Source organism: Gastrolobium bilobum, unplaced genomic scaffold (assembly GCF_033153095.1).
Source record: "Gastrolobium bilobum isolate Gb01-03AN ecotype WA unplaced genomic scaffold, APGP_CSIRO_Gbil_v1 utg7396, whole genome shotgun sequence".
In the NCBI taxonomy this organism is placed as follows: Eukaryota; Viridiplantae; Streptophyta; class Magnoliopsida; order Fabales; family Fabaceae; genus Gastrolobium; species Gastrolobium bilobum.
The window spans coordinates 144,842-172,094 of record NW_026899269.1 but is presented as its reverse complement, the minus strand read 5'-3'; the positions used below and the strand labels follow the sequence as shown (position 1 = coordinate 172,094).

The following is a 27,253-nucleotide window of genomic DNA, read 5'->3' as shown; positions in this document are numbered from 1 at the left end:
GGAATACTTGTGCTGAGAACAAAGTATTTGAATACCTTAAGAAAAGTATTCGAATACCTGATGAAGTATTTGAATACTCCACGAAAAGTATTTGAATACTTACCGGGCAGTAAGCATTCTAATGGCTAGTTTCGTTTCAACCTCTAATGCACGGACACGCCAAATTTTTGAAAAAAACACGTGTCCGACACATGTCAGACACGGACACGTTCGGACACGCGTCTGACACGCAGTCAACTTTTTGGGACACGTTGACTGTTCCGACACGCGACTTTGACCGAGTCCGACACGTAGTCAATATTTTTGAACACGTTTTTGGACACGTTTTGAAATTTTTATAAAAAAATAATAAACAAGTACAGGGAAGAGCCCTCGAGGAGGCTCACGTTCACCGAAGTGCGAAAAATGCTGGTGGGTGACGTCATGTTCCTGCACAAGGTGTTTCTGATAATTGGGGTTTGATCAACTAAGGCGCGTCTTCAGGTGTGGACGCGGAGGAGGAGAAGGTGCAAGGTTAGGGTTGAGGAAGGAGCCCCAATGGGATTCGCATGGTGGCGACGCCGAACTCGTTGAAACCCATTTCCTTGCCTCGCAATAACCCAAAAACTGGTGGGAATTGGGGTGGGGCTGGTCTCAAATTGCCGCCTCTGGCGTCGTACTCGGATGTTTATGGCGATTTGAGACGGTGGAAGGAGTTGAATTGTGGGCTTTGTGATGAAAAATGTGGAGAAAGACCACGGTCAATACTGCCCAGAATTTGACAAAAATAGCCCACGGTCACGGTCAAGACAAAATGACATTAAGAGAGCCAAAACAAGATTAAGCTTTAGCTTGGGATGGAAATAAACATTTGAAATTGGAGAAAAGGATTTCACAGAGAAACACCAAAATAGGGAGTCAATACTGCCTCACTCAAAAAGAAGGGAAGCATGCTTGCTTTTTAGTCAAACTTTACTTCCCTATGCTTGCTTTTTGTTGATGCATCGTCAGTCATATGATTATTAACCATTTTGTCAACATTTTTCTTTTTTCCTTTTTTTTTTAAATAATAATAAAATCCTAAATAATATAATTTTTGATGCAGTGATTAGTTTCTCGTAAATTTCAAATATAGAAAATAATATTTGATTGATTATAAGACTTTTTATAGGCTACTATATGTATTAAATATAACTATATTATATATATTAAAAATATTAATTAATATCAAAACGTGTTCTAACGTGTCGGAATATTACATTTTTTGACATTTACGTGTCGTGTCCGTGTCCGTGCATCATTGGTTTCAACAACTATAAAAACTTATTAATTACGAATCAGCTAGCCAAGATTTACTGTTCCATTGGTTTGGCAATCATAATTGATCATTCTCGTTGAATCAAACTCATTTATTGCTTGTTCTTATTCATATTGATTATAAAACTCCTTTGAGCTTCATTCTTGTGTCATTGATCAATACCCATAAGCTTCAACTTGTATAATTTGTACTTCAAGAGTACAAATCCATTTCTAAACACTCTTATTATGTTCATTTGAGTTGAGGGTAGTGAGACACTAGTGAAAATGTTGCTCATAGCCTAAGAAAGTGAGTGGAAGTGTAAGGGTTTCAAGAACCAAAAGTCTTGAAGGTTGTAGCGGTTTATCAAGCACCCTTAAAGCTTGATAATTAGTGGAAAGTTGAACGAGCGACTTTAATCTGGATGTAGGTCACGGTGGTGGTGACCGAACCAGGATATATCGTGTTTGCAATCTCTCTAACTCTTTATCTCTTTACATAAGCATTATTTGAATACTTGAACTTATTTAAGTTTACACTTCGCATACTACTTGCTTGTATTAATTTCTATTCTTTAAGCTTTGCTTGTGTAAAAATCATATTAACTCAAGAAAATCTCTTTCAAAAAAGAAAGTGCGGCATTTTGCGAAAATATTTTTAAAACTCAATTCACCTCCCCTCTTGAATTTGAGACCACTTGTCCAACAACCACTAGTCGATATTTTTTTTAAGATTTTAAATTGGACACTGTGATATTTGTTGAGGATCCAAAAAATACATTACTTATGAAATAAAAGAAGCTAAATTCATTGTACCAAGAAAAAAAAAAGAATTTAAGTGGGTTGGTTATCGAACTAATATTTATTTAAAGAAAAGGTTATACTTACAAACATTTTGTATATATATATATATATATATATATATATATATATATATATGGGGCAGGATATTCTTACACCGATGTAAGAGTTAGAAGTCTTACACTCAATCTTGACCATTGATCCACTTATATCTAATGGCTCACATTACTAAAAAATTAGAGCCCTTAAATATAAATGAGATCAACAGACAAGATTAAGAGTGTAACTTACACTGGTGTAAAATGATCCTTACCCTATATATATATATATATATATATATATATATATATATATATATATATATAGGGTTAGCTTTTCTGCAATCATCGTAGATAAGTTATCTACATTGAGCCCAAAATGACGTCGTTTTGAGACGAAAATTAAGGTATTTTTGTAATTATAATTTATTTGAGGGTTGTAATAGTCTTTCGCATTATAATTTTTCTATTTTTCAATCCAAAACGATGTCGTTTTGAGAGTGAATGTAGATAACTTATCTACATTCACTATAGAAACATTAAAGCTATATATATATATATATATATATATAAGTTTTTAAACGAATCATTCCCCTATATATATGTGTGTGTGTGTATGGGGGGTGTTTACATTTCTGTAGCTGCTGTACGCGCAGCAGTCAGATACTTGTTATATATATGGTAAAATCATTTCTACAACCGCTTTATGTACAGCAACGACAGATGTATGGTTATGATTTCCCATATTTAATGCTTTCATCTTTTGTATGATTATGATTCCCCGCATTTAATGCTTTCAAGTATATATATGGCAAGAATTTGATTGCTGCAAGTAGCAGCTGCAGAAATGTAAACCCATATATATATGGGCTTATCATTTCTCAAGCTGCTTGAGATAATCTTATCTTCGGCTAGTAAAACATAATTGTACAAAGATTGATCAATGGAGATAAAGGAAGAGAGAGAGAAAGAGAATCATAATCATTCAAAGGTGAATCAATTAATATAAGGAAATAAATAAATAAACGACGTAGTTTTGGAGTAGCCGGAGATAAACTTATCTCAAGCTGCTTGAGAAATATTTTTCCCATATATGAAAAATATTTCTACAGTCACTTTAGATAAGGTTATCTACAGCTACCCAAAAACTACATCGTTTTGATTAATGAGGGAAGTTTCTGCAATTTTAGGTGAGTTAATCAAGAGTGTTTTGGTAAAATGCATATGATAAAAAAATAAACAAAATTACAGAAATATTCTTCATTAATTCACCTAAAATTACAGAAACATCCTTCGTTAATCAAAACGACGTAGTTTTTGGATAGCTGTAGATAATTTTATCTAAAGCGGCTGTAGAAATATTTACCCCATATATATATATATATATATATATATATATATATATATATATATATATATATATATATATATATATATATATATATAGCAAAATTGGTTTTGTTATGCAATTATCTCATACAAATTTTGAGATTTTTCTATCGATTCATTTAAAACTCGATTAATTCGGGCGAATCAACCATGAGCCCATGACCACAAGTGGAAAACTTTCTTTACCAAAATTTTAATATAATTGCGTAATCAAAACGTAATTTGATATCACTAATTAAATTAGAACAACCTAATATGCTTTAGTTCATGTATGTGATATTAAATAACATTATTTTTTACATCCAAGATTTGTGTACTTTAAAGAGAAGCTGATCACTTTAGACAGCGTTATGTGTAGCAAATACTTTGTGTGCATAACAATGATGGAATTTTGATATTCGTTATTATTGAAAGGTCGAGCACTTGTAGGGTATTATACAAATACGAGTTTTCAATTAACTTTTGATTTTTAGTTTTTTTTACAATAAGTTGCTGATCTAAAATGGAGATTAGACTTAAAATTCTGTTGAATAAGTGCGGTTAAAGATATTCCCATTGTTTATTTGATCTTCCGAAGATAAAACTTGAATTTAAAAAAGATGTTATGAATACCAAGTAGAGTGTTGTATCATTGAGAATAATGGCCCCATCACATGCGTTGTTTAGCTTTATCGTTTTGAGACACCAGACATTATGAGCAGGTAGCGAATTACTTTTTTTATATATTTCCATCAATGAATCAAAAGAAAAATTATAGTAATGATCTATTCAATTGTTGCTAAATAAATCTTCTCTTAGCGTGGATGAAATGTATAAATATCACAATTGTTGAAAAAGGCCTTTTGACCTATTTAGTATTAAAATGGAAATACTTTTGTTTGTTGATTTAAAAATTAAATAATTAATCAAAATAATATGATGAGATATGTATGAGATATATGCGTTCAAGTCACGCATTATCCTATGCATAACTTGTGCACAATTCATCACGTATTATCATGTATCATATTTTGTAAAACACACATTGCTCATGTACGTTTAAGTCATGTATCGTATTTTGCAAAACACATATTGCGTATGTACATTCAAGTCAGGAACACTTCTCATGCATGTCTTATAAAACGTAACATGTGACATGCGCGTTTAAGCCACATATACTCCTTATACACCCCATTTATCTCATTATATTATTTTAATAAATTATTTGACTTTAAAATTAACTAAGAAAAATATTTTCTTTTTAAATTTAGGGCTTGCAATTTCTTATGCACGAGAAATGCAAGTTTTCCTACAGAGAGAGAAAGGGGTGGGGCCTACCTTAAAGAAAAAAATAAAAAATAAAAAAGTGATTGACACGGACAGGACATCAAAGTGAGAGTGGTAAGAGAGGAGATTTCTCGTGCAACATGAGAAATCTTTTTATCTTAAATTTATTATAGTTAAACAGTCCGTTGAAAAAGGTAATCCAAGCTTTGAAACAGTGTAAGTTAGGTGGAAATTACAAAGGAAGAATCCACGCTTCAAAGTGCATTAGAAGGTAGGTGGCTCCCGAAATATTTCATTCCATTTAATTAAGCCTTTACTGATCCAAAGACAAGTACCGATGAATAAAACAATTAAAAAGAAAAAAAAAAGAAATATGCTTTATTGAACATTCGAGACAGAAGTAAAAAAGGAAAAAGAAGAAAAGAAGAAGTTGAAGATTGGGTACTCTTTTTTCAAATTTTGGAAAATAAAATTTCATTCTACTCCTTTTTTTCTATTTCTATTTCTATTTCCATGTAAGTCCTCAAAAAAGTTCTCCTTTTGGGCGAATGTACCATACCTAAGATTTTTTCGAAGTTGAACTACTCCACTAGCCAGATGGAAAAGAAACGAACAAAATAACTATAAAAATACCATCTGGATTATTAGCATGCAGATTTTTCAGTACTCTTGTATTATTATTATTATTATTATAAATTCAACTTATTTTACTTATTTTCTTGACAATTTCTCCAGAGAGTTCACACATGATTGTCTATTGGATATAAATAATCTCTGCCTACAATTCTTTGACACTTCATACATTGCACTAACCATTGGTGGGGGAAAACAAAGTCACTGACATTGATGATTCATTAATTAATTCAATAAAGTTGAATCACATATACAGGTGTTGGCCTGCAATAACAGCCAAATACCAGTTCCTTAGTATTTCATACAACCAAAACAGGAAACAATTAAAAAAGGAACAGCTAATCACCAAATTAATTTTGCAAGCTGTAGTTAATCACATCCCCATTTACAAACATAACAAAACACAATTGTTGATTTTAGAAAATAGAAACACAACCATAAATAAAAGAAGTTTTTAAACAAAAAGTTAACCACAGAAATAAAATAAAATAAAAACGTAAATGACTAAAGTTTAACCTCTAAGAAAAGCATCCAGGTATTTTCTATTACAAAAAATCAAAAGATGGCCAAACATCAGAATCTGTCAAAAATGTCATAATCTCAGTCTCACTAGTCTCTAGAGCTAGCTCACGCGATTCTTGCAATCTACATGTGCACATCCCATGTGGGTGTTAAACTCCTAATTAAGCTTTCACTGCAACACACACACACTCTGTCTCAGAAACAAAGGCATAGCTTCCATAGCTATCTGGAAAAACCCAACCATTCCAATTTCCGACCCACTTTCCATTCACTCCACAAGCACCAAACTTTCACTCATTCTGCGACACCCATTGTCCTAAAATCCTTAAAAAACATGTCCGTCGCATGTGGGGTGGAGTGTGTCTTCGTACTCGGTTGCGCGCGTTGGTTGTGGAAACGCTGCACCTACATCGGCTCCTACGACAGCGCCACGTGGCCCTCCGCCACCGCCGACGAGTTCGAACCGGCCCCCCGTGTCTGCCGCCTCATCCTCGCCATCTACGAACCCGATCTCCTCCAACCGCAGCATTACCAACCCGCCGGCGGTTACCGCCTAAACCCGGATTGGGTAGTGAAACGCGTCACCTACGAGGACACCCTCGGCCACGCGCCGCCGTACATCATCTACGTCGACCACGACCACCGCGAGATCGTGCTCGCGGTGAGAGGTCTCAACTTGGTCAAAGAAAGTGACTACAAGCTTCTATTGGATAACAGTTTGGGGAAGCAAATGTTCGATGGTGGTTATGTTCACCATGGTTTGTTAAAGTCTGCGACTTGGTTGCTGAACCGGGAATCTGAGACCCTGAAACAGTTGTGGGTTGAGAACGGTTCAGAGTATGGGATGGTGTTTGCTGGGCACTCTTTGGGGTCTGGTGTGGTGTCTTTGTTAACCATATTAGTTGTGAATCATAGGGAAAAGCTTGGAGGGATTCCCAAAGAGAAGATTCGGTGTTATGCTATTGCTCCTGCCAGGTGTATGTCTCTCAATTTGGCTGTTAAATATGCCAATGTCATACATTCTATAGTGTTGCAGGTTAGGTCATCAATATACCTTTTCTCTTTTCACTCTTGTTAAGTACTACTCACTAGATTACAATTTTTTTTTAATATCTGGTTTATCGATTATTCGATTAGTCCGATTCGAGCTGGATAGGATTAGATGTCTCTATCAAGTTTTAACACAACATGATTCAAACTCGAAATCACTGGTTAAGCTGGAACAACCTCTTCTGTGCTTGGTGGTTACTTATGGTTGTGTGTTTTGTTGTATTATCTCACTCAAAGTTGGGTTTTGAGTAAATATATAATCTGGTATTTGAAAGATATTATTTGTGTTGCTTTAGTCCCGTCTATACAAATTGGTTCCAGAATGGATGAATTTGTTAACAAGTTAATAAATTTGGTAGGGTAAACATTTGTTAGCAAGTTGACAGCTTTGGTAGGATGAACTTGTTAGCTAGTTGACAGCTTTGAGGACCAATTTGTTTATACACAAACTTTGGTGGACCAAAATCGCGCATTAACCATAGTATAAGGACCAAAAATTGCAATCATGCCTTAATTGTATTCAACTGTATGATGATGATGATTGTTCAAATTATAATATTCATTTATTTTTTGGTGCAGGATGATTTCTTGCCAAGAACGCCCACTCCATTGGAAGATATATTCAAATCAGTATTCTGGTTAGTACTGTCCTTTTTTGTGTGATATGGATATGTGAGCATTTTGTTTCAACTTTCAATTGCGTGATTTATTCTCTAGTTGTTTAGGTTTATTGTTGAGTGGAGTAAATTACCATGATGGTTTCTTAAACCAGGCCTTGATGATTTGAACAGCTTGCCGTGCTTGTTATTCTTGGTTTGCCTGAGGGACACCTTCATACCTGAGGGTAGAAAGCTTAGAGATCCAAGGAGACTTTACGCACCTGGTCGAATGTATCATATTGTGGAGAGAAAATTTTGCAGGTATTGACTTGCAAACAGTTCCGTTTGTAGTAAACTCCTGTTTAATCAAAATAATTATTATGGTAATATACTTATTATTATTTTGTTTAGTTTACTTGCTCTGGTGCAAAAGTATTATTTTTGGTCTCTTCTAGTTGTAGTAACTTTTATGAAACCTAGACAAAGGAATTCGACTTCTGTAACCAAAAGTTACAAAAGGCATAGATTGTAATTGTTTTAATTGCTTAAACAGTGGCTAAATGACTTGTTTAATGTAGTTAGCTGAGAGTATGATTCATGAAATTGTACTTTTTCTTCATATGCCTAAGGAATCAAGTTACTATGAGTAGTGCATTTTTGTTTTTTGAATACACGCAGACCCAGTTAGTTCTATATTTTAGTTATCTTTTCTTCACTTGTTCTCCTTATATATACATATAGGAGGGATCTTTTGACTCTAGAGTAAGACTAAGAAGTCTTACTCCCCATCTCAATCGTTGATTTCCGTCCATCTAACTCCCGTCCATCTAACAGTTATAATTTATTTGGAATTAATGATTAATTAATTGGTATAACTTAATAAATTATAACTGTTAGATGGACGGAAATCAACGGTTTAGATAGGGACTAAGATTTCTTAGTTTTAGACTGGAGTCAAAATATATATATATATACTTAAAGCGCCATCCACCCAGCTTCATTAGCTAAGCACAAGATGCTATTTAGCCATGCTGAGTCGGAAAGTTTTTAATTTTTAATTTTTTGGGATTCTAACCTTTTAGAACTGCAAAACTGGGAGCTATAAACGCTTTCAGTCATCTTGACCATGCTAGTTCAGATGTTCCCATGGTCTGATTTTCCTCTTTCCCTGGTAAGTTTGTTGAAAGGAATTCCATATTCACTCATTTAGCATCTTCTATAACCCGTATAAAAGAACAAATTCCAAGGTTACTGGTTTAGCACAAGGAGTCAAGGAATAGTTCACTAAGTGTGACTGAGATATCATATGCATAGCTAAATCTTGTCCTCAACTACTGCTACAACTAATATGTTCTATATAATGAAGTTCCTCGTTGCTTGGTGAACACAGATGTGGGAGATTTCCTCCTGAAGTGAGGACTGCTATTCCTGTTGAGGGAAGATTTGAGCATATTGTCTTGTCCTGTAATACGACGTCAGATCATGGAATTGTTTGGATTCAGAGGGAGGCAGAGAAAGCCTTACAAGTAAGGAAGTTTAGTTGTAATAATATCTGCCATTTACTGTTTTTGCTGCTTTTTTCTAACATTGTTTAACATTCTGAACTAGGAATAGAAGATGAGGTTCTGCCTTTGTTTAACATTGTTCTTTGAAGTTTGAGACTTCTTGTTATTGAGAATAATGTAATCTATGGATCAAAATGCTGTTAGAATTAACTTTCTCAACCTTTTCTGCCTTTAACGATTTCTGACTGTTCTTGGTGATTCCTTTTAGTTAATGAAGGATCACAGCTCCGAAACTGTGACAGTCCCTCCAACCGTACAAAAGTTTGAGAGATTGAAAACCATTGAAAAGGAACATAAAGATGCTTTGGAAAGAGCAGTTAGTTTAAATGTACCTCATGCAGTTGACACTGCAGAGAAAGAACCGTCTGCAAACAATGAAGGTGAGGCATCCAGTAGTGGGGCCAAAGACCCCTCAAGTACCCAATCAAAATCAAGTGGTGCTAGGGCAAACTGGGATGAGGTTGTTGAAAAACTCTTAAAGAAGAATGAGACAGCAGATCCACACCTGGAAAGGGATACAAATGTCCCACAATGACACCTTTCTCTCCTTGTTCTTTAGGTTAGATACATCATGTCCACATCCATTCATATAATTGATTCTTTTGGTTCTTCTAGATATTCTTGAGTTTGTAAATTTATGATGTAAAAAAGATAGTTACCATTGCTTGGAACCCCACACTTACACTCTTAAGGGGAATTCCAATTGATAAGACTTGAGAGCGAGCACCATCACAAGAAGAAAGGAATAATGGAGAAGATAAAGGAGAAACTTCCTGGAACACATCACCACAACAAGTAATAGCATCATAGTTATGTATGTTGCCATATATAAGTAATAGTGTGTATTAATTACTTACTTTCATGTTCTGCTTTTTTCTTTACAAACCTTATTATATATAATAAGGCAGGATTTTCTTAAGAATAATAAATCTTTTACTTAATTTTAATGGTTGATATTCATACATTCAATAATTATAATTTGTTGAGAATTAATAATTAATTAATAAAATAATTTAATTAATTATAATTATTTAATGGATAAAAATTAACGGTTAAAATTGAATATAAAATTATACCGGTTTAAATTGATTTTGTCCTATATATATTATTTATTTATTAGTTTTAGCTTAAGTTTTAGGATTGATCTGGATAACTATATAGGCCCATGAGATTCAAGGCTTAGAAAGGGTCCAAGAGGCGCAATAATCTCATAGCGCGAGATGCATGAGCCAAACATTGCGAAGGTTATAATATTAAGTCACTTTATATAACTTAAATGCTAAGGAAAGGCTTTGCAACAAGTTGAGTTTTACCGCGCATAAAGATCAATGCAAGGAAGATAGTTTCAGCTTGCCATCATTCTAGGAAAACAGACAAGTATATAGACTTATAGCTAGAAAGGCAAACTTATAGCTAGAAAGGCATGAGACATAAAAGTCTATAGTCCACAATAACCAATAAGAAGGCATGTCGCCTACTAAAGGCGGCATAAAAACTTGCTATAAATATGAAGGGTACAACCCAGGTATAATCATCTTTATTCCCATTGAATATAACATAAAACCTAGAATTGATACTGACTTGAGCGTCGGATTTGCAGGGTACCCTCAAGTCACTTCCATTACGCCAGAATCATTCAACAATAGTACAACATACAGTCCAAAGTCTTCATCTTTCAACCGTGTATGATGTAGCCCAATTCATATTGAACTGGTAAGTGGTAATATTATATGTATAAAAAAATGGTGATATTATATATGTCGAACAAATATGATGTTTCCTTTTTCAATTTCCTTTCATGTTTCTCTAATTGAATAATAATAACTCAATCTATAGTATGTCATGCGATCCTTCTTAAGTGTGGTTTTCATTTGAATTCTAAGTAGAAATTAAGAGGAACAAGGAGGAGGCTACGATTAATTAAATATGGAAGACACTCTAAATGAATAAGATAGGCTGAAAGGTTTAATGAAATTTTCTGGGCTGATCAAAGAGCAATTATAATCAAGTTATCTACCACATGTCACTATAAATTAGGAGTATAGTCTCTCTTTTCATAATTATTCATGGCAAGTCAACTATGCTGATTTTATCATTCCTTATTCTCTCACATTTTTTTTTTCTCGTCTTTTGATTAAAGAGCAATTTAGACAATATCAGTAATAGAAAATGTGAAAAAAAAAACCTCTGACCCTTTGTGATGGATCCTAAATTAACCCACGTGACAATAATGACCGAGTTGGATAGAACCACACTTTTTGAACCGTTTGATTCGCATAACAGAACAAAAAAAAGTTAAATGAGAAAATTAACTTCTTGCATGTTAGCAATATCATTCAAGCAAATCAAGTGATTCCCATTATATTGTTTTTATATATGATTCTAGACCCAAGAGAATTATATATGCTAGTGTGCCGTGTAATATATTTATTTCCTAATAGGTAAGGGGAAACATTGACTTGTCAAGGGGAGACTTCAGATTCATTATTGCTGCTCTTATGCTGGAAGAATTGTCATGGATAGGGCCTATGAGCTAACCTATATTAGGTTAGTTTTGACTTATTATATATGTTCAAATAGAACAGATTTGGATTTTTAAAAAAGTCTACTTAGAAAGTAGGTTATAGACTTTTTTTACATGTCGGGCCTACAAGTTTACAGGTCAGCCTATATCATATTATTTATTTTAAAGAAAATAAAATAATATTATTCATAGTAGCACCAAATGGTTATAGTTCAGTTGGTGCATTTGAGCTGAGTAGGTGGTGGAAGGATCTAGGTTCGATCCCCCACCAATACTACCTTTGGGAGTGACATAAGATCTGTACCAATCTCTACAGTACCATCAAAATCAACATTTAGTGCTGGAAGAAGAGTTATTGATACTTATCATTCTAGCTTGACTGAAAATATCATCCAAGCTTTAATATATGGTGGAGATTGGCTACGTAATAAGTATGGCTTGAAAAAAAAAAGGAATAAAAAGATTTTTTGTTTTTAATCTTTTTATTTTTATTTTTTAATCTTGTTTTTTGTTTTCTACATTTACAAATTGTTTGCCAACTTATGTAACCTTGGAATTGTATGGGAGAGAAGATGGTGAGATAGAAAATCAATTCAACACTGTTGTAAAATGTGTTCGCGGTGATAACGACCTAGAATTTGTGATGACTGATTTCTATCAAAGTAAAGGAATACTTCATCAAACCTCATGCGTTGAAAACCCCCCAACAAAATGGTGTTGTGGAAAGAAATCACCAACACATATTAAATGTGGCTACAACACTTGTTTTTCAATCCAATATGCCCCTATAATTCTGGTCATATGCAGTCAGTCATGCCATCCATATTATTAATCGTTTGCCTAGTCCTTTATTATAGAATTACACTCCCTATGAAAAACTATATAAAAAGCCTCACACCTTCTTACACCTCAAGGTTTTCGGGTGTCTCAGCTACGCCTCTACCCTTTCTGCTCACCGTACCAAATTCAACCCCAGAGCTTCCAAAATTGTATTCCTTGGTTATCAATAAGGAGCAAAAGGTTACATCTTCCTTGACATTGCCTGCAGAAATTTTTTTGTATCTCGTAATGTTATTTTCTATCAGACACATTTCCCTTTCCAAAACACCAACCAAACAACCTCAACCACAAACCACCCTCAAATACAAAATCCAATGCCCTATCTCTCCTACCCGAATGATCCTTATCTTCCCTACTCAAATGCCTCCCTACATACAGCTTAAAATCTGGATGTCAGTCATGATTAGCCCCAATCTTTCCAAGTTACACCAAGAAGATCTCAAAGAGCCAAAAGAGCATCGTCTTATCTACAAAATTATTACTGTAATCTGTCAATGGCATTAGTCAATCATTCACATTCAGGTACACCTAGACTTCCTTCTAATATCTCATTTCCTCTTTCCAATGTCCGTACCTATGATTCTTGTTCACCCTCATACAAAAATTTATGTCTTAATGTGACCACAAATATAGAACCAAAAACATATACCCAGGCTACTAAACATGAATGCTGGAACAAGGCCATGCAGAATGAGATTTCTGCTTTTGAGCTAAACAATACTTGGTCCTTTGTTACCTTGCCTCCTGGAACACGTATAATATGATGCAAGTGGGTTTATAAGATAAAGTATCACGCAGATGGCACTATAGAAAGGTACAAAGTCAGGCTTGTCGCAAAAGGATACACACAAACTAAAGGCTTGGATTATCTAGATACTTTTAGCCCTATTGCCAAACTAGCCATTGTCCAAATGCTTCTTTCAATTGCTGCTTCTAAGAATTGGTTACTCGAACAGTTAGATGTAAACAACGCTTTTCTTCATGGTGAGTTGAATGAAGAAGTGTACATGGATCTCCCCCCTAGAATCATATGTTCTGATTCTACAAAAGTATGTAAGCTTCAAAAGTCATTGTATGGGCTTAAACAAGCCAGCTGACAGTGGTACTCTAAACTTTCCTCAGTGTTGGTATCTATTGGATATCACCAATCTTATTCAGACCATTCTTTATTTACAAAACAGCAAGATTCATTGTTTACGGCTCTTCTGATGTACGTAGATGACATAGTACTCACTAGTAATATCATGGATGAAATACAATGGGTAAAATATTATCTTCATGATCGATTTAAAATCAAGGACTTAGGCAAGCTTCAATTTTTTCTTGGGCTGGAAGTATCACTTATTCCTTCTGGTATTTTACTGAACCAACGGAAATACACTCTAAAGCTATTATCTGACACTGAACTTTTGGCATCCAAACCAGCATCAACACCTATGGATTCATCCCTCAAATTACATCATTCTTTGGGTTTCCTCTTGATGATATTTCGTCTTATCGAAGGATCATTGGACAACTTCTCTATCTGACCACTACCCGTCCAGATATTAGTTTCTGTGTACAACAACTTAGTCAATTTCTTTCGGCGCCAACTGATATTCATCTTTCTGCTGCTCATAAGATTCTCAGATATCTAAAGAATTTTCCAGCCAAATTTATTTTCTTCTCAGCTTCCAGTGATCTTCAGCTCAATGGCTATGTAGATGCAGATTGGGCAAGTTGCCCAAATACAAGACGTCCAGTCACAGGATTTACTATTTTCTTGGCTCGTCCTTTATTTCTTGAAGATCCAAGAAGAAAAACACGGTGTCTCGGTCATCTATTGAAGCTGAGTATAGAGCTTTAATTGCCATTACATGTGAGTTGCAGTGGCTTTCCTTTCTTCTCAAGGACTTTCGAATTACACAGCCAAAACCAGCTACTGTTTCCTGTGATAATCAATCATCCATTTATCTCTCCCACAACCCTGCCTTCCATGAGAGATCAAAACACATTGAGTTGGATTGTCACATAACTCGTGAGAAGATACAAGCTAGGTTGATTTATCTTCTTCCCATTCCATCGACCGAACAAGTTGTAGACATCTTTACAAAAGCTCTACTCCCTACTCCCTTCAATTTTCTTCTTAGCAAGCTTGGGCTTCTTGATGTCCACAACCCAGCTTGTGGGAGGTCTTACAGATATCTAATGCAGATGCAGATGCAACCAATGCAAATGCAGCTGCAAGTACGCCTAGTGCAAAGTTAAAAGGGAGCACGTGCAAGTTAGTTAGTTAGTATTAGCCTATCCGTTGTATATAAGTACAAAAGCCCATATGATGTATTATTAAATATAGAATAATTTTCTCTGATATGATAATCAAGTTTCTTTCTTTTTCATTGTTCTTTTCTCTCTTGAATGGAGTTCTTGTTTCATAAGGCATTGGGTAAAGACAATCAAACTCTTATACCAATTGATGTTGAACAACAAAGAAAGAAAGCTAACCAGAAAATTGGGATTTAAAAAAAGAAAACATTTGTTCTCTAATCGGTTATCAAAATAACAGAATATACTATTATTTTTCAATAGAAACCCTATACACATTTTTATAGGCCAATTACAAACCAATTTGGAATTAATAAAATAAGGAATTAAGCACCACCACTATCTCAAAAAATATATGTAATTATAGTCAAGTTTATGCGCCACTACATTTGTATCTTGATATTGAAAAGATTCCTTTGAATTTTATGTATGAGGTAAGGGATCTTCAATTCCATATGTAAGATGTTGTATAGTAGCATGTTCTTCTTTCAATTGTTGAGAAGCTTTTTAAAGGCAACAAGCTTTTTAAAGGCAACAACACTGAATTGAATGCCTTATGATGTTGAAACGTCACATTTGAATTGTTATACCTAAACTCAATCATCACTACATGAAACGACACATTTGGCTTCTTTTTCTTATCGTTCAATGCTACCTTAACAACCTATGTTACCCAACCTCAAAGTGTGTCGCTTATTATATGAGATGATACGACACTACCACATAACTTGTTAATCATAAAATGTGTTGCTTATTATGTGGGTTGACACGGCACGAAGTGGTTCAGTGATAAAAATTGAGAATGTGCGAGGAAATGAGATTAGTTGTCTTAGAAATGGTTCAGTGATAGAAACGAAGAATGTGCAGAAAAATGAGATTAAATGTCTTATAAGTGGTTCAGTGACAAAATCGAGAATGTAATTGAAAACAAGAACAATAGTCTAAGAAGTGGTCCATTGACAGAAATCGAGAATGTAATCAAAAATGAGAATAACTGTCTTAGAAGTGGTTCAATGATAGAAACGAGAATGTAATTGAAAATGTGAGTAACCGTCTTAGACGTATTTGTTCTGTAAAAGCCCCAATGTATAAACTCTTTTATAAAGGTTAATTAAAAAATTTCAAATTCAAGAACAAAAGAGGGCAAGAAATTCCAATCGTGAAAGATATATTATGTCCAATTAGGGTCCTAAATCATATAATCTAGGTTGTGATACCAAATGTAAGAAATCACAAAATATGATTATATGAAATTACAACACCAAAAAGTTTAGGCTTACTTGTTGAAGACATGAGATTTCTTAAAAGACGCTTCTTGCTTGCTCTGATGTTCCTGCAAAGTTTGAAAGATCAGGATCTTACTCTGCAGTTCACACCACTCCCTGATCACAATTGTTGATGAGGTAAGTTGTGGAGCAACTTTTTTTAACCTACTGTGAATGCAGAGGAGATTTAGTCAAACTCATTAATCCTATTCCCCTTCCCTTTACTGGCCTATAAGTTATGCCTATATTGTTACAAATATTCGAGCTCAAACCAAAGGATCACTTAATTAATGGGCTTTCTACTGCACCTACATATGAATCATGATTCAATCCTTTTTTTGTTAAAACAAAAAAAACTACAATTGATTGATTGAAGCCCGTAATAAAAATTCTAACACATGTTTCTTCTTCTTTTTACTCGGTGAATAAGAAAAGACAATATTCACCCCAACATCAATTTGGACGACGTTGTTTCCAACAAATATGAGTTCTCTGCATGCAACAACTGGCCTCTTCATCGTTCCTCGTTCCAGAGACGATACCATGGTAGAGTTGCACAAAGCCGTTTAAGCTGTAGTTGCTCACTGTCATAATTGTACTGCAAACGATGAAGAGTAGCTCAAATGCTCAATGTTGTTAATGAATTGGAGGGATTTTTTTTCTTGAATTATTTATTTTCATTTAGAGGAATTAATGACATTTTTATTTATAAGTTGTCTATTTATATTTTATGATGAAATTATTTAAAGATGCGTTTTATAATATGAAGCAATGAATAATATATTTTTCATCAAAAAATAGAAAAGTAAAATTAAAAAGACAAATTATGAGGAAAGGGAATAAATAATCTTCGTTAATTTTCAATAATAGATAAAAGAATAGTATTCTATAGTAAAATTGACTAGATATGTATTTAATGATATTATTATATACATATTTTTGTTATAAAATATAATGGAATATTGAAACTAAACACACAAAATATAAGTGTTCATTTTAAAAAAAATTCATCATGTGATAAAAAGAGCGTATATTCTTATATTGCATTCCATTGTGATGAGTTCCAGTGCATTACAAATCTAAACTCGTTTAACAAAATGTTATCGCTGTGAAGGTTATAGTTTAAAAAATGATTTGTATAAATGATCAAATAATACGATATTTTAAATTTAATATGGGAAAAGTGTGTATAATTTTGAAGGATGTAAAGTTGTGTCATTTTAAGAGAGAGAAAGGGATAGATAAAAGAGGAGAGAGAGTTGACAAAAAAAAATAAAGTTGTGGGTCCCACCTCTTTGTGAGAGTGAAAGGATGTAAGTTGTGTAATTTAAATGTATAGACACTTTTCCCATTTAATATATAATGTTTTGCTTTAACATGAAACAACTTCAAAATTTCTAAAATTATTTATAAAAAATTTATATACTAATGACTTGCATATCATTTGATACGCGAAACAAAAGAATTATTTTAAAAAATGGAATAAGCAAATTGGATAGAACCATTCCAACTCTAAAGAATGGAAATTCTTGGAATGAAATGGCATTCTATTTTTTAAAATTAGATTAAATTTAAATAACATAAATATCCTTGTGATAAAAATAAATAGGATTAATTCTTCTTGATTATATTGTTTAAATTTGATTTTTAACAACTTTAAAAATATGTTGCTATTAAAACAGAGAAACAATGTTTTATCTGTGAAGAACATTGAGCACCAAATCAAGAAGAAAATTTCTTTTCCGAAACATGTAAGGCAAGTTCAAACTGTTTTTGTTTAATGAGGTATATGAAGAAAAAAGGAACATAGAAAAACAGAAAATATTAATCATTTTTCATGAATGTTGATCCATATTTAAGAATCAGATACGTAGACAACTTTTACATCATTATAACAATTCACAGGACTTATCATCATACAACAAACTTGAAGCAACTGAAGAGTGGACTCTGAGTCTCTGACTATAACTAAACAAACTAAACCAATCCAAATGTACTTGTGAGCATGTCAACGATCATACATATAAAACACTCAAGCACCTCTAAGTTTCTTAGGGGGTGTTTGGTTGAGGAGAAATTTTTTGAATACTAGGAAAATGTAATTGATAGGGAAATGGTTGGAAAGTGAGTTTGGTAGGAAAATGTAAAAAAAGTTGTTTGGTTGGAAAAAAATTTACCGGGCAAATTAGGTAAGATAAGGGTATTACGGTCAGCTTTTTGATTGTCTTTTACTCATTTAGCTGTCTAAGTCACAATACCACGTTCAAAGTGGAGAAATTGAACAGCAACTTTCTTTCCATTTTACACACAAATATTAAAGTCTAGGGAAATGTGTTTCCTATCAAAATTTTGTAATATTGTGAACCAAACATGGAAAACAAAGAAACCCTATCTATGATGCCTAGGTATCTCCTAAAAAAACATCAACCAAACACCACCTTAGGGACTGATATTTTGGACTGGCACAAGGAACAAGTGAACAACCGTGTTCAGCAAAATTGAACATAAATAGCATAATTAAGCAGATATGGATTTACTAGAAGTAGCACAAAGAAGAATGATGATACTCAATTGCATGCAATAAATATCATAGAATTTGAATAAAAAAATAGGTACTCGCAGGACTTAAGGGAAGAGCATCAGGGGGCAGCTGGTAGTTCTCAACAGGTGTGATGGTGACAGAAACATTAGCTATGTTGGAACCCTATACTAAAAAAATGAAGTATAAGTATATTATTGTTTACCTTAACTGTTCTTATCTGTCAGAAATAAAAAGGAATCAACTTGGGTTTGGATTTCTCAATCAAGGGTTAACTGAAAATCAGATAAACTTCCCAAAAATTTGGCATGAAACAATACCAACAAGGGCAGCAGGGCATCATAGTACAGATAAAATAATTGCTTTTAATGAATAACCAAAATAACCAAAAAATTATCAAAATCAGCAGACACATTTTGTCAAATGAAACTGAAATTAGTCTTCTTAGAGTCAGTTTGAGTCCTCTATGCATGTATGGATTTAGAATATCTTAAAAAAATTGTAATATCTAGTGTTAGTTTTTCAATACTGCTTCTGCTATTGGTGAAAGTTTTACTGTGAAAGGCATGCAGGCACATACACTGCCACACTGGAAACATAATATGGCCTGGATCATGTGTTCTACTATCATAATGTTAACCAATTTATTATGTAACATTTTCTTCCTTACATCTGAAACATTTTCTTCCTTTCATTATAGCCTTGCGCAGGTTCTATAGAAGCAGTATGTTTACACAGTTTATCGATAATTTGGGTGCTTCTCTGTTGGAATTATCTTTACTAATATTAAATCAAATATGAAAGTTACATTATATTAAACCAAATAAAATTTAAATCATGTTAGTTAGTTATACATTTGGAAAGCTATGTTATTTGAAAGTTATTAAAGGAAATTGTCTTTACTATTATCAAATCAAAAAACATATGAAAATATAAATTAAATAAACCGGGTTAGTTAGTCACATATTTAGAAAGCTATTTATTTGAAAGCTATTAATGGGAATTATCTTTACTAATATTAAATCTTTAAAAATCTAAAAATTTAGATGAAATAAACCGAGTTACACATATATAAAAAGATTATCTCCAAATTTTCTACTTATGATGATAGCTTATCTCTAATCTCGGAAGATTCTAAATCTGATAACTCACTATAAATTGAACAGAAACTCCATCACTCACTTACTTCACCGTGAAATAAACCTCATACCTTTTGATGCTCTATTCCAAACCCCTGAAACAGAAACCTTATACGCTTCCATTCGTCAACTTTGCTTTGCCACCATGACTCAAAGGGACAACAAAACTCTGTGATTTGATGGGGGAAATTTCAGGTTAGGAGACGCGTCAAAAGATGTCTTCCAAACCCTTCAGGCCTCACTATTGGGATATAGTTTTATCGCACCTTGCACCAAAGTATTATAACCACAAAGAAATGGCTCTGATTAAGAGTTGTTTCCGAGAACGGAAACCCCAACATGAAGAGGCGAGTACGTCAAAGACAAAGAGCCAAAGAAAGAAAAGAAAAGGCTGCGCGAAATGCATGTAAAAAAATCAAGAAAGACAAAGAATACAGCACCATCATCGTCATCTTCATCACTCCCATCACCACCAACATATAATTGATTCTTTTGGTTCTAGATATTCTTGAGTTTGTAAATTTATGATGTAAAAGAGATAGCTAACATTGCTTGGAACCCAGGCTTACACTCTTAAGGGGAATTCCAATTGATAAGACTTGAGTGTTATTTCAAATGTGTCGGTCCTGATTTTTTTTTTTTTTTTTTGAGGTTTTCCTACGTACATTTTTTAAGTAAACATGGATCAATAAATATTTTCATATACTACAAGATTGGAAGCAATTTTCTGAGCGTCCCATTCGCTGGCAAACTAATTTTAGCAGGGAACCTTCCATGCTCTTCATTTTGCTAACATAAGTGATAAAATGGTTCAAATTTATATTCTTTTTCCCCCAACTAAATGACTTAATTTTTAAATTTTCAAAAAAGGATTCATTCTGGTTTGATGATCATTCAGAGACCATTTTTTGATAATAAGACTGGTTATAAAATCAATGACAAAAAAGAATTAAAAATCATTAACCTACAAAGGAAGTTATTGTTCAAAGTAATTAATAATTTTTTTTTTTGATAACAAGTAATTAATAATTTTAAACCATTCAAAAAAAATTATTTAGTGTTTCCGAAAACCGTTGACAGCATCAATAATCTATTTATGGGAAATATTACTTCTGTCATGTGTACAGGCCTCTAAACGAGGCCAAATACACATTTACTTGTATCTGCTAATTTTCACAACCGATAATAGTAAAGGGAATAATTTTCAAACGGCGATATATTAGATCACTAACCACATACGTAATAAGGCCACAAAAGCCACATTAAGGACTGGCTAAATGCTGACGGTAGATTTAGGAAGACTAGCAAATTTTACCAATTATAAAATAATAGACAAATCTAACTATACTCTATAAAATCTGAGAATTTAAAAAACCACCCAGTCAATCATTCAGCCCCTAGCAAGATTTTAATGCGGTAAAATAGGATGGCGAATTTAAAAGCACAGCGCAGTAAAAGATTCAAAGCAAAGCCAAAGAAACTGCAGCTTTTGTACAATCTTGACTCATACTACAAAATAAACTTGCTGCTTCCGAGTTCATGAGATCTGCATGGCCTCAGCATGGTAGGTCTCCAGTTCCTTGTCAAGATCTGCAGCTGACTTCTCAACAGCATCGTTTCTGCCACGCCCACGTCCTCCACCCCCCCTACCACGACCACGTCCTCCACGACCACGTCCAGTCCCAGTCCCATCCCCATTCCTTATGCCACTCGCATTCCTTGTGCCACCTCGCCGTCCCCATCTGTATAAAAATGAACAATGAATGCCAAGCCTTTGGGTAAATAACTCAATGAAAGAAGGGAGGAAAAGTTCAAATTCACCAATGTATCTTGTTACACCACTCGACTAAAAAGAGTGAGCCATTTTATTCCCTGTTTAATAGACAAGCCATACGATAATAGCAAACAAAATGCCCGAATAAAGCAGCATGGCTCCTGAATTATTGAAGATAACCTTCATGCAGGCCCAATCTTAACATGTACAAATCTTAACTACATCGCATCACATGATAAAAAGAAAAGGAAAATCCAACAGAGAAGAATCTTTACTCAAGTCCATAACTGGACACCAAAAGAAAATGACACTTATAAACCTTCAAATATCCATAAAAAAGCTCAAAACAAAACTATAAACAATTAAACAGGTACTTGCAAAGTAGGGTTAAACACCAATTTAATGCACCAGAATTGCTTAGTCTTGTTTTTATAATGGTAATAACAGAAATACAATTCTCAGAAATAAGGAAGGTATATCATCCTATGTGGTACTCAGTAAGAGTACAATTCGTCAGTTCCTACTTTTTTGAGTTTATTTCACGGTAGAAACTTCTTTAACAAAAGCATGCAAGCACACATACATCTCAGATATCTGTCGACCCAAATGTGAAAATTTTAAACACGGTGCAGACAGTAGACAAATTTGCGTAATTCATGCACAAAAACAATTATATAGCCCATGATTACTCACATGGACATCTTACAATCTATCAGAATGCTCGAAAGCTTGAAACATTTTATTTTCATGCCACCAAAATAACTACATGGCCTATTAAGATGCCTCAGACTGCTCAAGAACAGCTTAATATTTACATCCCTTCTAATTTTGGTTCTACTTACTCAAGCATTTTTCGTTTTGATAAATATCATCAGATTAGAAAAGTAAAGAAGTAAACCAGGAAATATGTCCTTTATCTCATAGGAAATACAGACCAGAACAAAAGCCAATTTATCTCATATGAAACAAAGACATCCTCAAACATAATCCGAAAGATATATGTCCTAAATCTTCATACTAAAATTATAGAGTGCCATTAGAAAATATGTATATGCATGATAAACTCTGTTTGTACAAAGTCCAAAGCACTAATTTCAGTAAAAAGCAATATCCATAAGAGATTACACCATTACTGATCTAAGAGTCTTCTTACCCAGCACCACGATTAGGCACAGCAGGACCTCCACCTCGTCCTCCTCTAGACCTGCAACACCCCAAACATCAGCACCTGTAGTATTAATTTTTCTACTACAAAGATAAGAGAGGAAAGATTTAACAGAATTCTGTAGTATTAAAGGTAATAGATATATTTGCCACTTGCGGCACGTTTTGATCATGTAGAGTTGACATCATTTTATAGAATTCCAAAATAAACATGCACAAATTACAGAATAGATGCAGAGGAAACATTGACAGAATCATATCATACAAAAGCTTCTATGCTTAAGTAACTTACGTCATTACAACTGTCCTCTTCCTCCGCCCATTCACCCCAGTGACATTCACACGAGCAGTTATGGGCAATTCGCCATTACTACCAACAATCTCAATCTTCATGGGCTTTCCATCCAACAGTACATTATTATATCGTTTCAGAGCAGCAAATGCATCACTTCTTCTAGTATAGACAACTTCAGCAGAACCCTGTTATACAGTGAAAGATATTAAAGATTTAGTTGAATAAATATGGCAACCACATAGTTAAAAAGCTAATATTCATAAAACAAAACTGCTAAACACAATACTATTTTCAGAAACATAGAGTAGTTAAGCTGGGAAAGGAAAGGCAATGGATAGTCCAACTACCCCCCCCCCCCCCCCTCTCTCTTAAAACACAAAAAAGTAGAAGGAAAGAAACAAAAAAAGTCACTCTCACTTAAGACCTCAAACTAATAAGAAATAAGACTAATCAAGAACAAGTAACAAAATCCAATACTTACACTTGGATGTCCATTTTTGTCATAATGAACAGCATAACGCTTCAAATCTCCAAGCTCAGAGAAAAGTTCCTGAGTTGCAAATCAAGTTTCAAGAGATTTTCCAGAGAGGTTGACTAGAAAGACTGACTAAGAAGGAAGCATGTGATGATATGACATGATATATACCCTTATGTCTTCATTGGTTACTCCATGGTCCAGGTTGGAAACATACAACTTAGTGCCGACTTCTATTCCTTGAATCCCTGCAGCTCTTAAGCTATCTTCAAACAAATCATGCTGCCATGGAAAAGGCCTGGTTCTGCGAATAGACTGGCCAAAGCAAACAGAACAGTTTCCAGAGTGTCAAAAGAACACATCAGATTATCACCAGAAAAACATATTCACGATTCTTCAAGACAAGACAGACCAGGAAAACTCCCAGAAAAAAAAAAAAAAAAACAGGCTGTTAACGAAGTAGAACTGGCCATGGTAATATATTCAAAAGAAAACCCATACTCAAGCATCAATATTCTAGGTAAAAAGATGGTAGGCAGGAGTAAGAATTCAACCCACTGCATGGTGCTATGCTACAAGTGAGAGCTCCAGTTCTGATGATAAGCGAAAAGCCTCTTTGCAAAATACCATGAAATAGGGAAGTAAGCTGAATTCTTGCACCGTAGAACCCAATTAAGCAAGAGGATCCACTAAATCGCCGGCGCACACAAACCGGTCAAACATTAAAACTCATCTCATCTAAATGAAATGGATTAGTATGGTTTAGAGAATTCAACCCCACTTATAATTATATGATTTTTGTGCTACTGGTAAGAGCTCCATTTTGAAATTCACCTAATGAAGCTCCTTCACATAATATGCTAGGAATCATGAAACAACTCCTGCACACATCAGATATCTGTAGCACAGCCCCCAAAAACAAAAGCATATAACTCTTAGGTGCATATTAATTGTGACATTATGGAACTATGACAAAGGCATCAAGATTGCAAAATGATCGATCATGAGCTTCTCCATGGAACAAATACTAAAGTAGGAGTTCATCTTGCTTTTGAGTTTAAACAATGCTGAATCTCTCATAATTGGATATTTTATAGCATTTCAGAATCTCAAGCATAAGTACAAGCATCCACGTTTTTTGAGCTTGCCTTTGCAATAGCATAAGATGATGCCCGAGCGTTAACCATAAGAGGACCTCTGCGAACAGAACCGGTCATTCTTCCACCATTAAAAGCACCAGTCATTCTTCTACCATTAACAGCACCAGTCATTCTTCCACCATTAAGAGTCCCGCTTGGTCCACGCCCAGGACGGGCTCTGCCACGTCCTCTACCTCTCCCTCTGTTACTCCTGTTCTTTATTCTATCATCAAGTGACATATCCAAGGAAGAAGCCATTGCACTTGAAATTTAACAAAGTCAAACACTTCAAGGAATTTTAATTATGTAGCCCTGCAAAAATAATGAAATAAAATCAGCTATAAGCACGTGTCCCAGATCCTAATGAAAACAGATCATGTAGAATTCAAACAATAAAGAATGACAGGACTAAGATGATTGTAATTTTGTTCATACAATAGTTCAGTCACCTCCAGATATCATGTGGCCTAAACTGTATTATTAAACAGTCAGCACCCAAAACTGAATAGCCAATCCCAGGTTAACCCCACAAAATAATCAACGATTTCAAGACCACAACCTGTCAAACATCAACTAGCAGATGCCACCTAAATGACTACTTTCTGAATTTTTATGCACGCATCACAATCAAAAGAAAACATAAAATAATGTATTATAGAATAAGATCTAAGTTCAGCCTTAAAACTACCCCAATTTAAAAATCCGCATAAGTTTAATTTCCCAGGGAAGCCTGCACTCAGATTTTGTAGAGAGAGAGAGAGAGAGAGAGAGAATAGAATGATCTCCTTCAGGACAGCACTGTCATGGATCCTGACAATAGACTCAGCCGATATGAAAAACGCACAAACTTTACAATAAATAACCCCCATAGCAGCATTTGATTAAAATGATGACCTTATCAGCATTAGATCAAAGCCCTCAACCCTTCCCCCAAAAGTTAGTCTTATCTTTAAAAACTGAAAACCCTAATCTACTCAGATCTAAATTTACAACCAATCACACCCCCCAAAACGCACAAAAACACGCAACGATACGAAAATTGGAAAAAACAAAACCAGGCAAGAAAAAAAAAATACCTAGAGATTGTAACAGAACAGCGTATAGAGAAAGCAGTGAAGTGTGTCAAGCGAGAATCAGATGGAGAAGCGATGGAGAGAGGGAGAGAGCGTGTGTGTTTTTGGGGGCAAAATCTTGGAGATAAAGAAGTATGAGGAGAAAAATTTAGGGTCTCTAATGAAAAAGAGAGGAAAGATCCATGGTTGTGCGAGGAAGGGGTTTTAGGGTTTCCAAAGAGAGAGCTTTTTGGGTTTAGCTTAGATTTTGTGTCGTTTTAAAAAGCCTTGAGGGGCTTTATTGTCCTTTTCGCTTTTCTTCGAACCGCGTCCAGCGAGAGAAATTATTGTACGAGATATTATTGAATGTTTACCGAATGTACAAGGCAAAAAAATTTAATTAATGTTTTTTAATAAAATAATTACGAATTTATTACAGTTTTGGAAATAATTATGGATCTATTGCACAATGTACGTCTCTTTTGAGTGTCACATGTGATGCCTCATTTGGGCGTCTCACCCTAAGGGGAGACGGCCCAATGGGACATCTCTCACGAAGTGTTGACACGTGTCATTTTTTCAAAATAAAAAATTTAATTAAAAAACTTCTGAAGGCCATAACTTTTGACTCGGGTATTCAAATCAGGTAATTCTTTTTTTGATTCCACATAACTTATCGAGATTTACGCAATGACATCTCATTTGACATATTTTATTTCTTACAAACACAATTTTAATTTGTAAAAATGATATTATAAGAGCGGTTAAACTCAGAAGCCTCTGAGTTCTGAGTTTGTGATTTAATATAAAAAAATAAATAAAATTTTGATTTGAGATTTAATTTTTTTTTATAATAATTTTTTTTATTATAACAAAAATTTGGTTTGTGATTTAAATTAAAAATAAAAATAAATATTATTATTAATAAGGAAAAAAATAAAGATTTAATTTGTGATTTAAAGTAAAAAATCAATTTGAAAAATCTCTAGAAATAAAGAAAATATTCTAAATCCCTAAGGAGGAAGGATATTATTTTTGAAATTAATGATTAATGCTATAAGCTTATGGATTATTATTTGTGGTCTGAAATTAATGATGGCTTATGAATGTTTTTCAAAAATAAAATTACCTAAATTAGGCGTGATTGCCTCTTGATTGAAACTCAATTTAGACGTGATTGGTGACGTGTCAGGTGTTGACACGTGTCACATTTTTAAACTCAGAAGCCTTTGAGTTCTGCGTTTGTGATTTAATATAAAAAATAAATCAAGATTTGATGTGTGATTTAATTTAAAAAATAATTTTTTTTTATTTTTATTATAAAAAAAATTTGGTTTGTGATTTAAAATAAAAGTTACAATTATTATAAATAAGGAAAACAAAATAAAGATTTGATCTGTGATTTAAACTCAAAAATCAATTTGAAAAATCTGTATTAATAAAGAAAATAATTAAATAAATATTCTAAATCTCTAATGAAGAAGGATTACCTGATTTAAATTAAAACTGTGTTTGTGAGAAATAAAATATGTCAGATGAGATGTCATTGCGTAAATGTCAAAAAGTTATGTGGAATCAAAAAAGAATTACCTGATTTGGATACCC

General features: G+C 33.9%; 2 protein-coding genes across 5 annotated transcripts; one reads left to right on the top strand and one right to left on the bottom strand.

The window, feature by feature from the left end:
• The first annotated feature begins 6,122 nt into the window (after positions 1-6,122).
• Positions 6,123-11,799, top strand: LOC133289066 (uncharacterized). Of its 3 annotated transcripts, none has more exons than XM_061486935.1 (6): positions 6,123-6,960; positions 7,554-7,612; positions 7,766-7,894; positions 8,964-9,099; positions 10,739-10,851; positions 11,580-11,799. In XM_061486935.1, the coding sequence occupies exons 1-6, from the start codon at positions 6,259-6,261 to the stop codon at positions 11,581-11,583; spliced, it is 1,143 nt and encodes a 380-aa protein (XP_061342919.1). In that variant the 5' UTR covers positions 6,123-6,258; the 3' UTR covers positions 11,584-11,799. The 3 variants fall into 3 exon arrangements, with proteins under 3 accessions (XP_061342919.1, XP_061342918.1, XP_061342917.1); XM_061486934.1 differs by lacking the exon at positions 11,580-11,799 and adding an exon at positions 9,347-9,697 and having other exon boundaries at positions 10,739-10,823; XM_061486933.1 differs by lacking the exons at positions 10,739-10,851; positions 11,580-11,799 and adding an exon at positions 9,347-9,927.
• A 9,297-nt stretch (positions 11,800-21,096) lies between these two features.
• Positions 21,097-25,909, bottom strand: LOC133289041 (THO complex subunit 4D). Of its 2 annotated transcripts, XM_061486902.1 has the most exons (7): positions 25,673-25,909; positions 24,606-24,908; positions 23,629-23,772; positions 23,464-23,532; positions 22,980-23,167; positions 22,677-22,727; positions 21,097-21,491 (listed from the first exon to the last, which is right to left on the bottom strand). In XM_061486902.1, exons 2-7 carry the CDS (start codon positions 24,852-24,854, stop codon positions 21,287-21,289), a joined length of 906 nt encoding a protein of 301 aa, XP_061342886.1. In that variant the 5' UTR covers positions 24,855-24,908; positions 25,673-25,909; the 3' UTR covers positions 21,097-21,286. The 2 variants fall into 2 exon arrangements, with proteins under 2 accessions (XP_061342886.1, XP_061342887.1); XM_061486903.1 differs by lacking the exon at positions 25,673-25,909 and having other exon boundaries at positions 24,012-24,748.
• Positions 25,910-27,253: the final 1,344 nt, after the last annotated feature.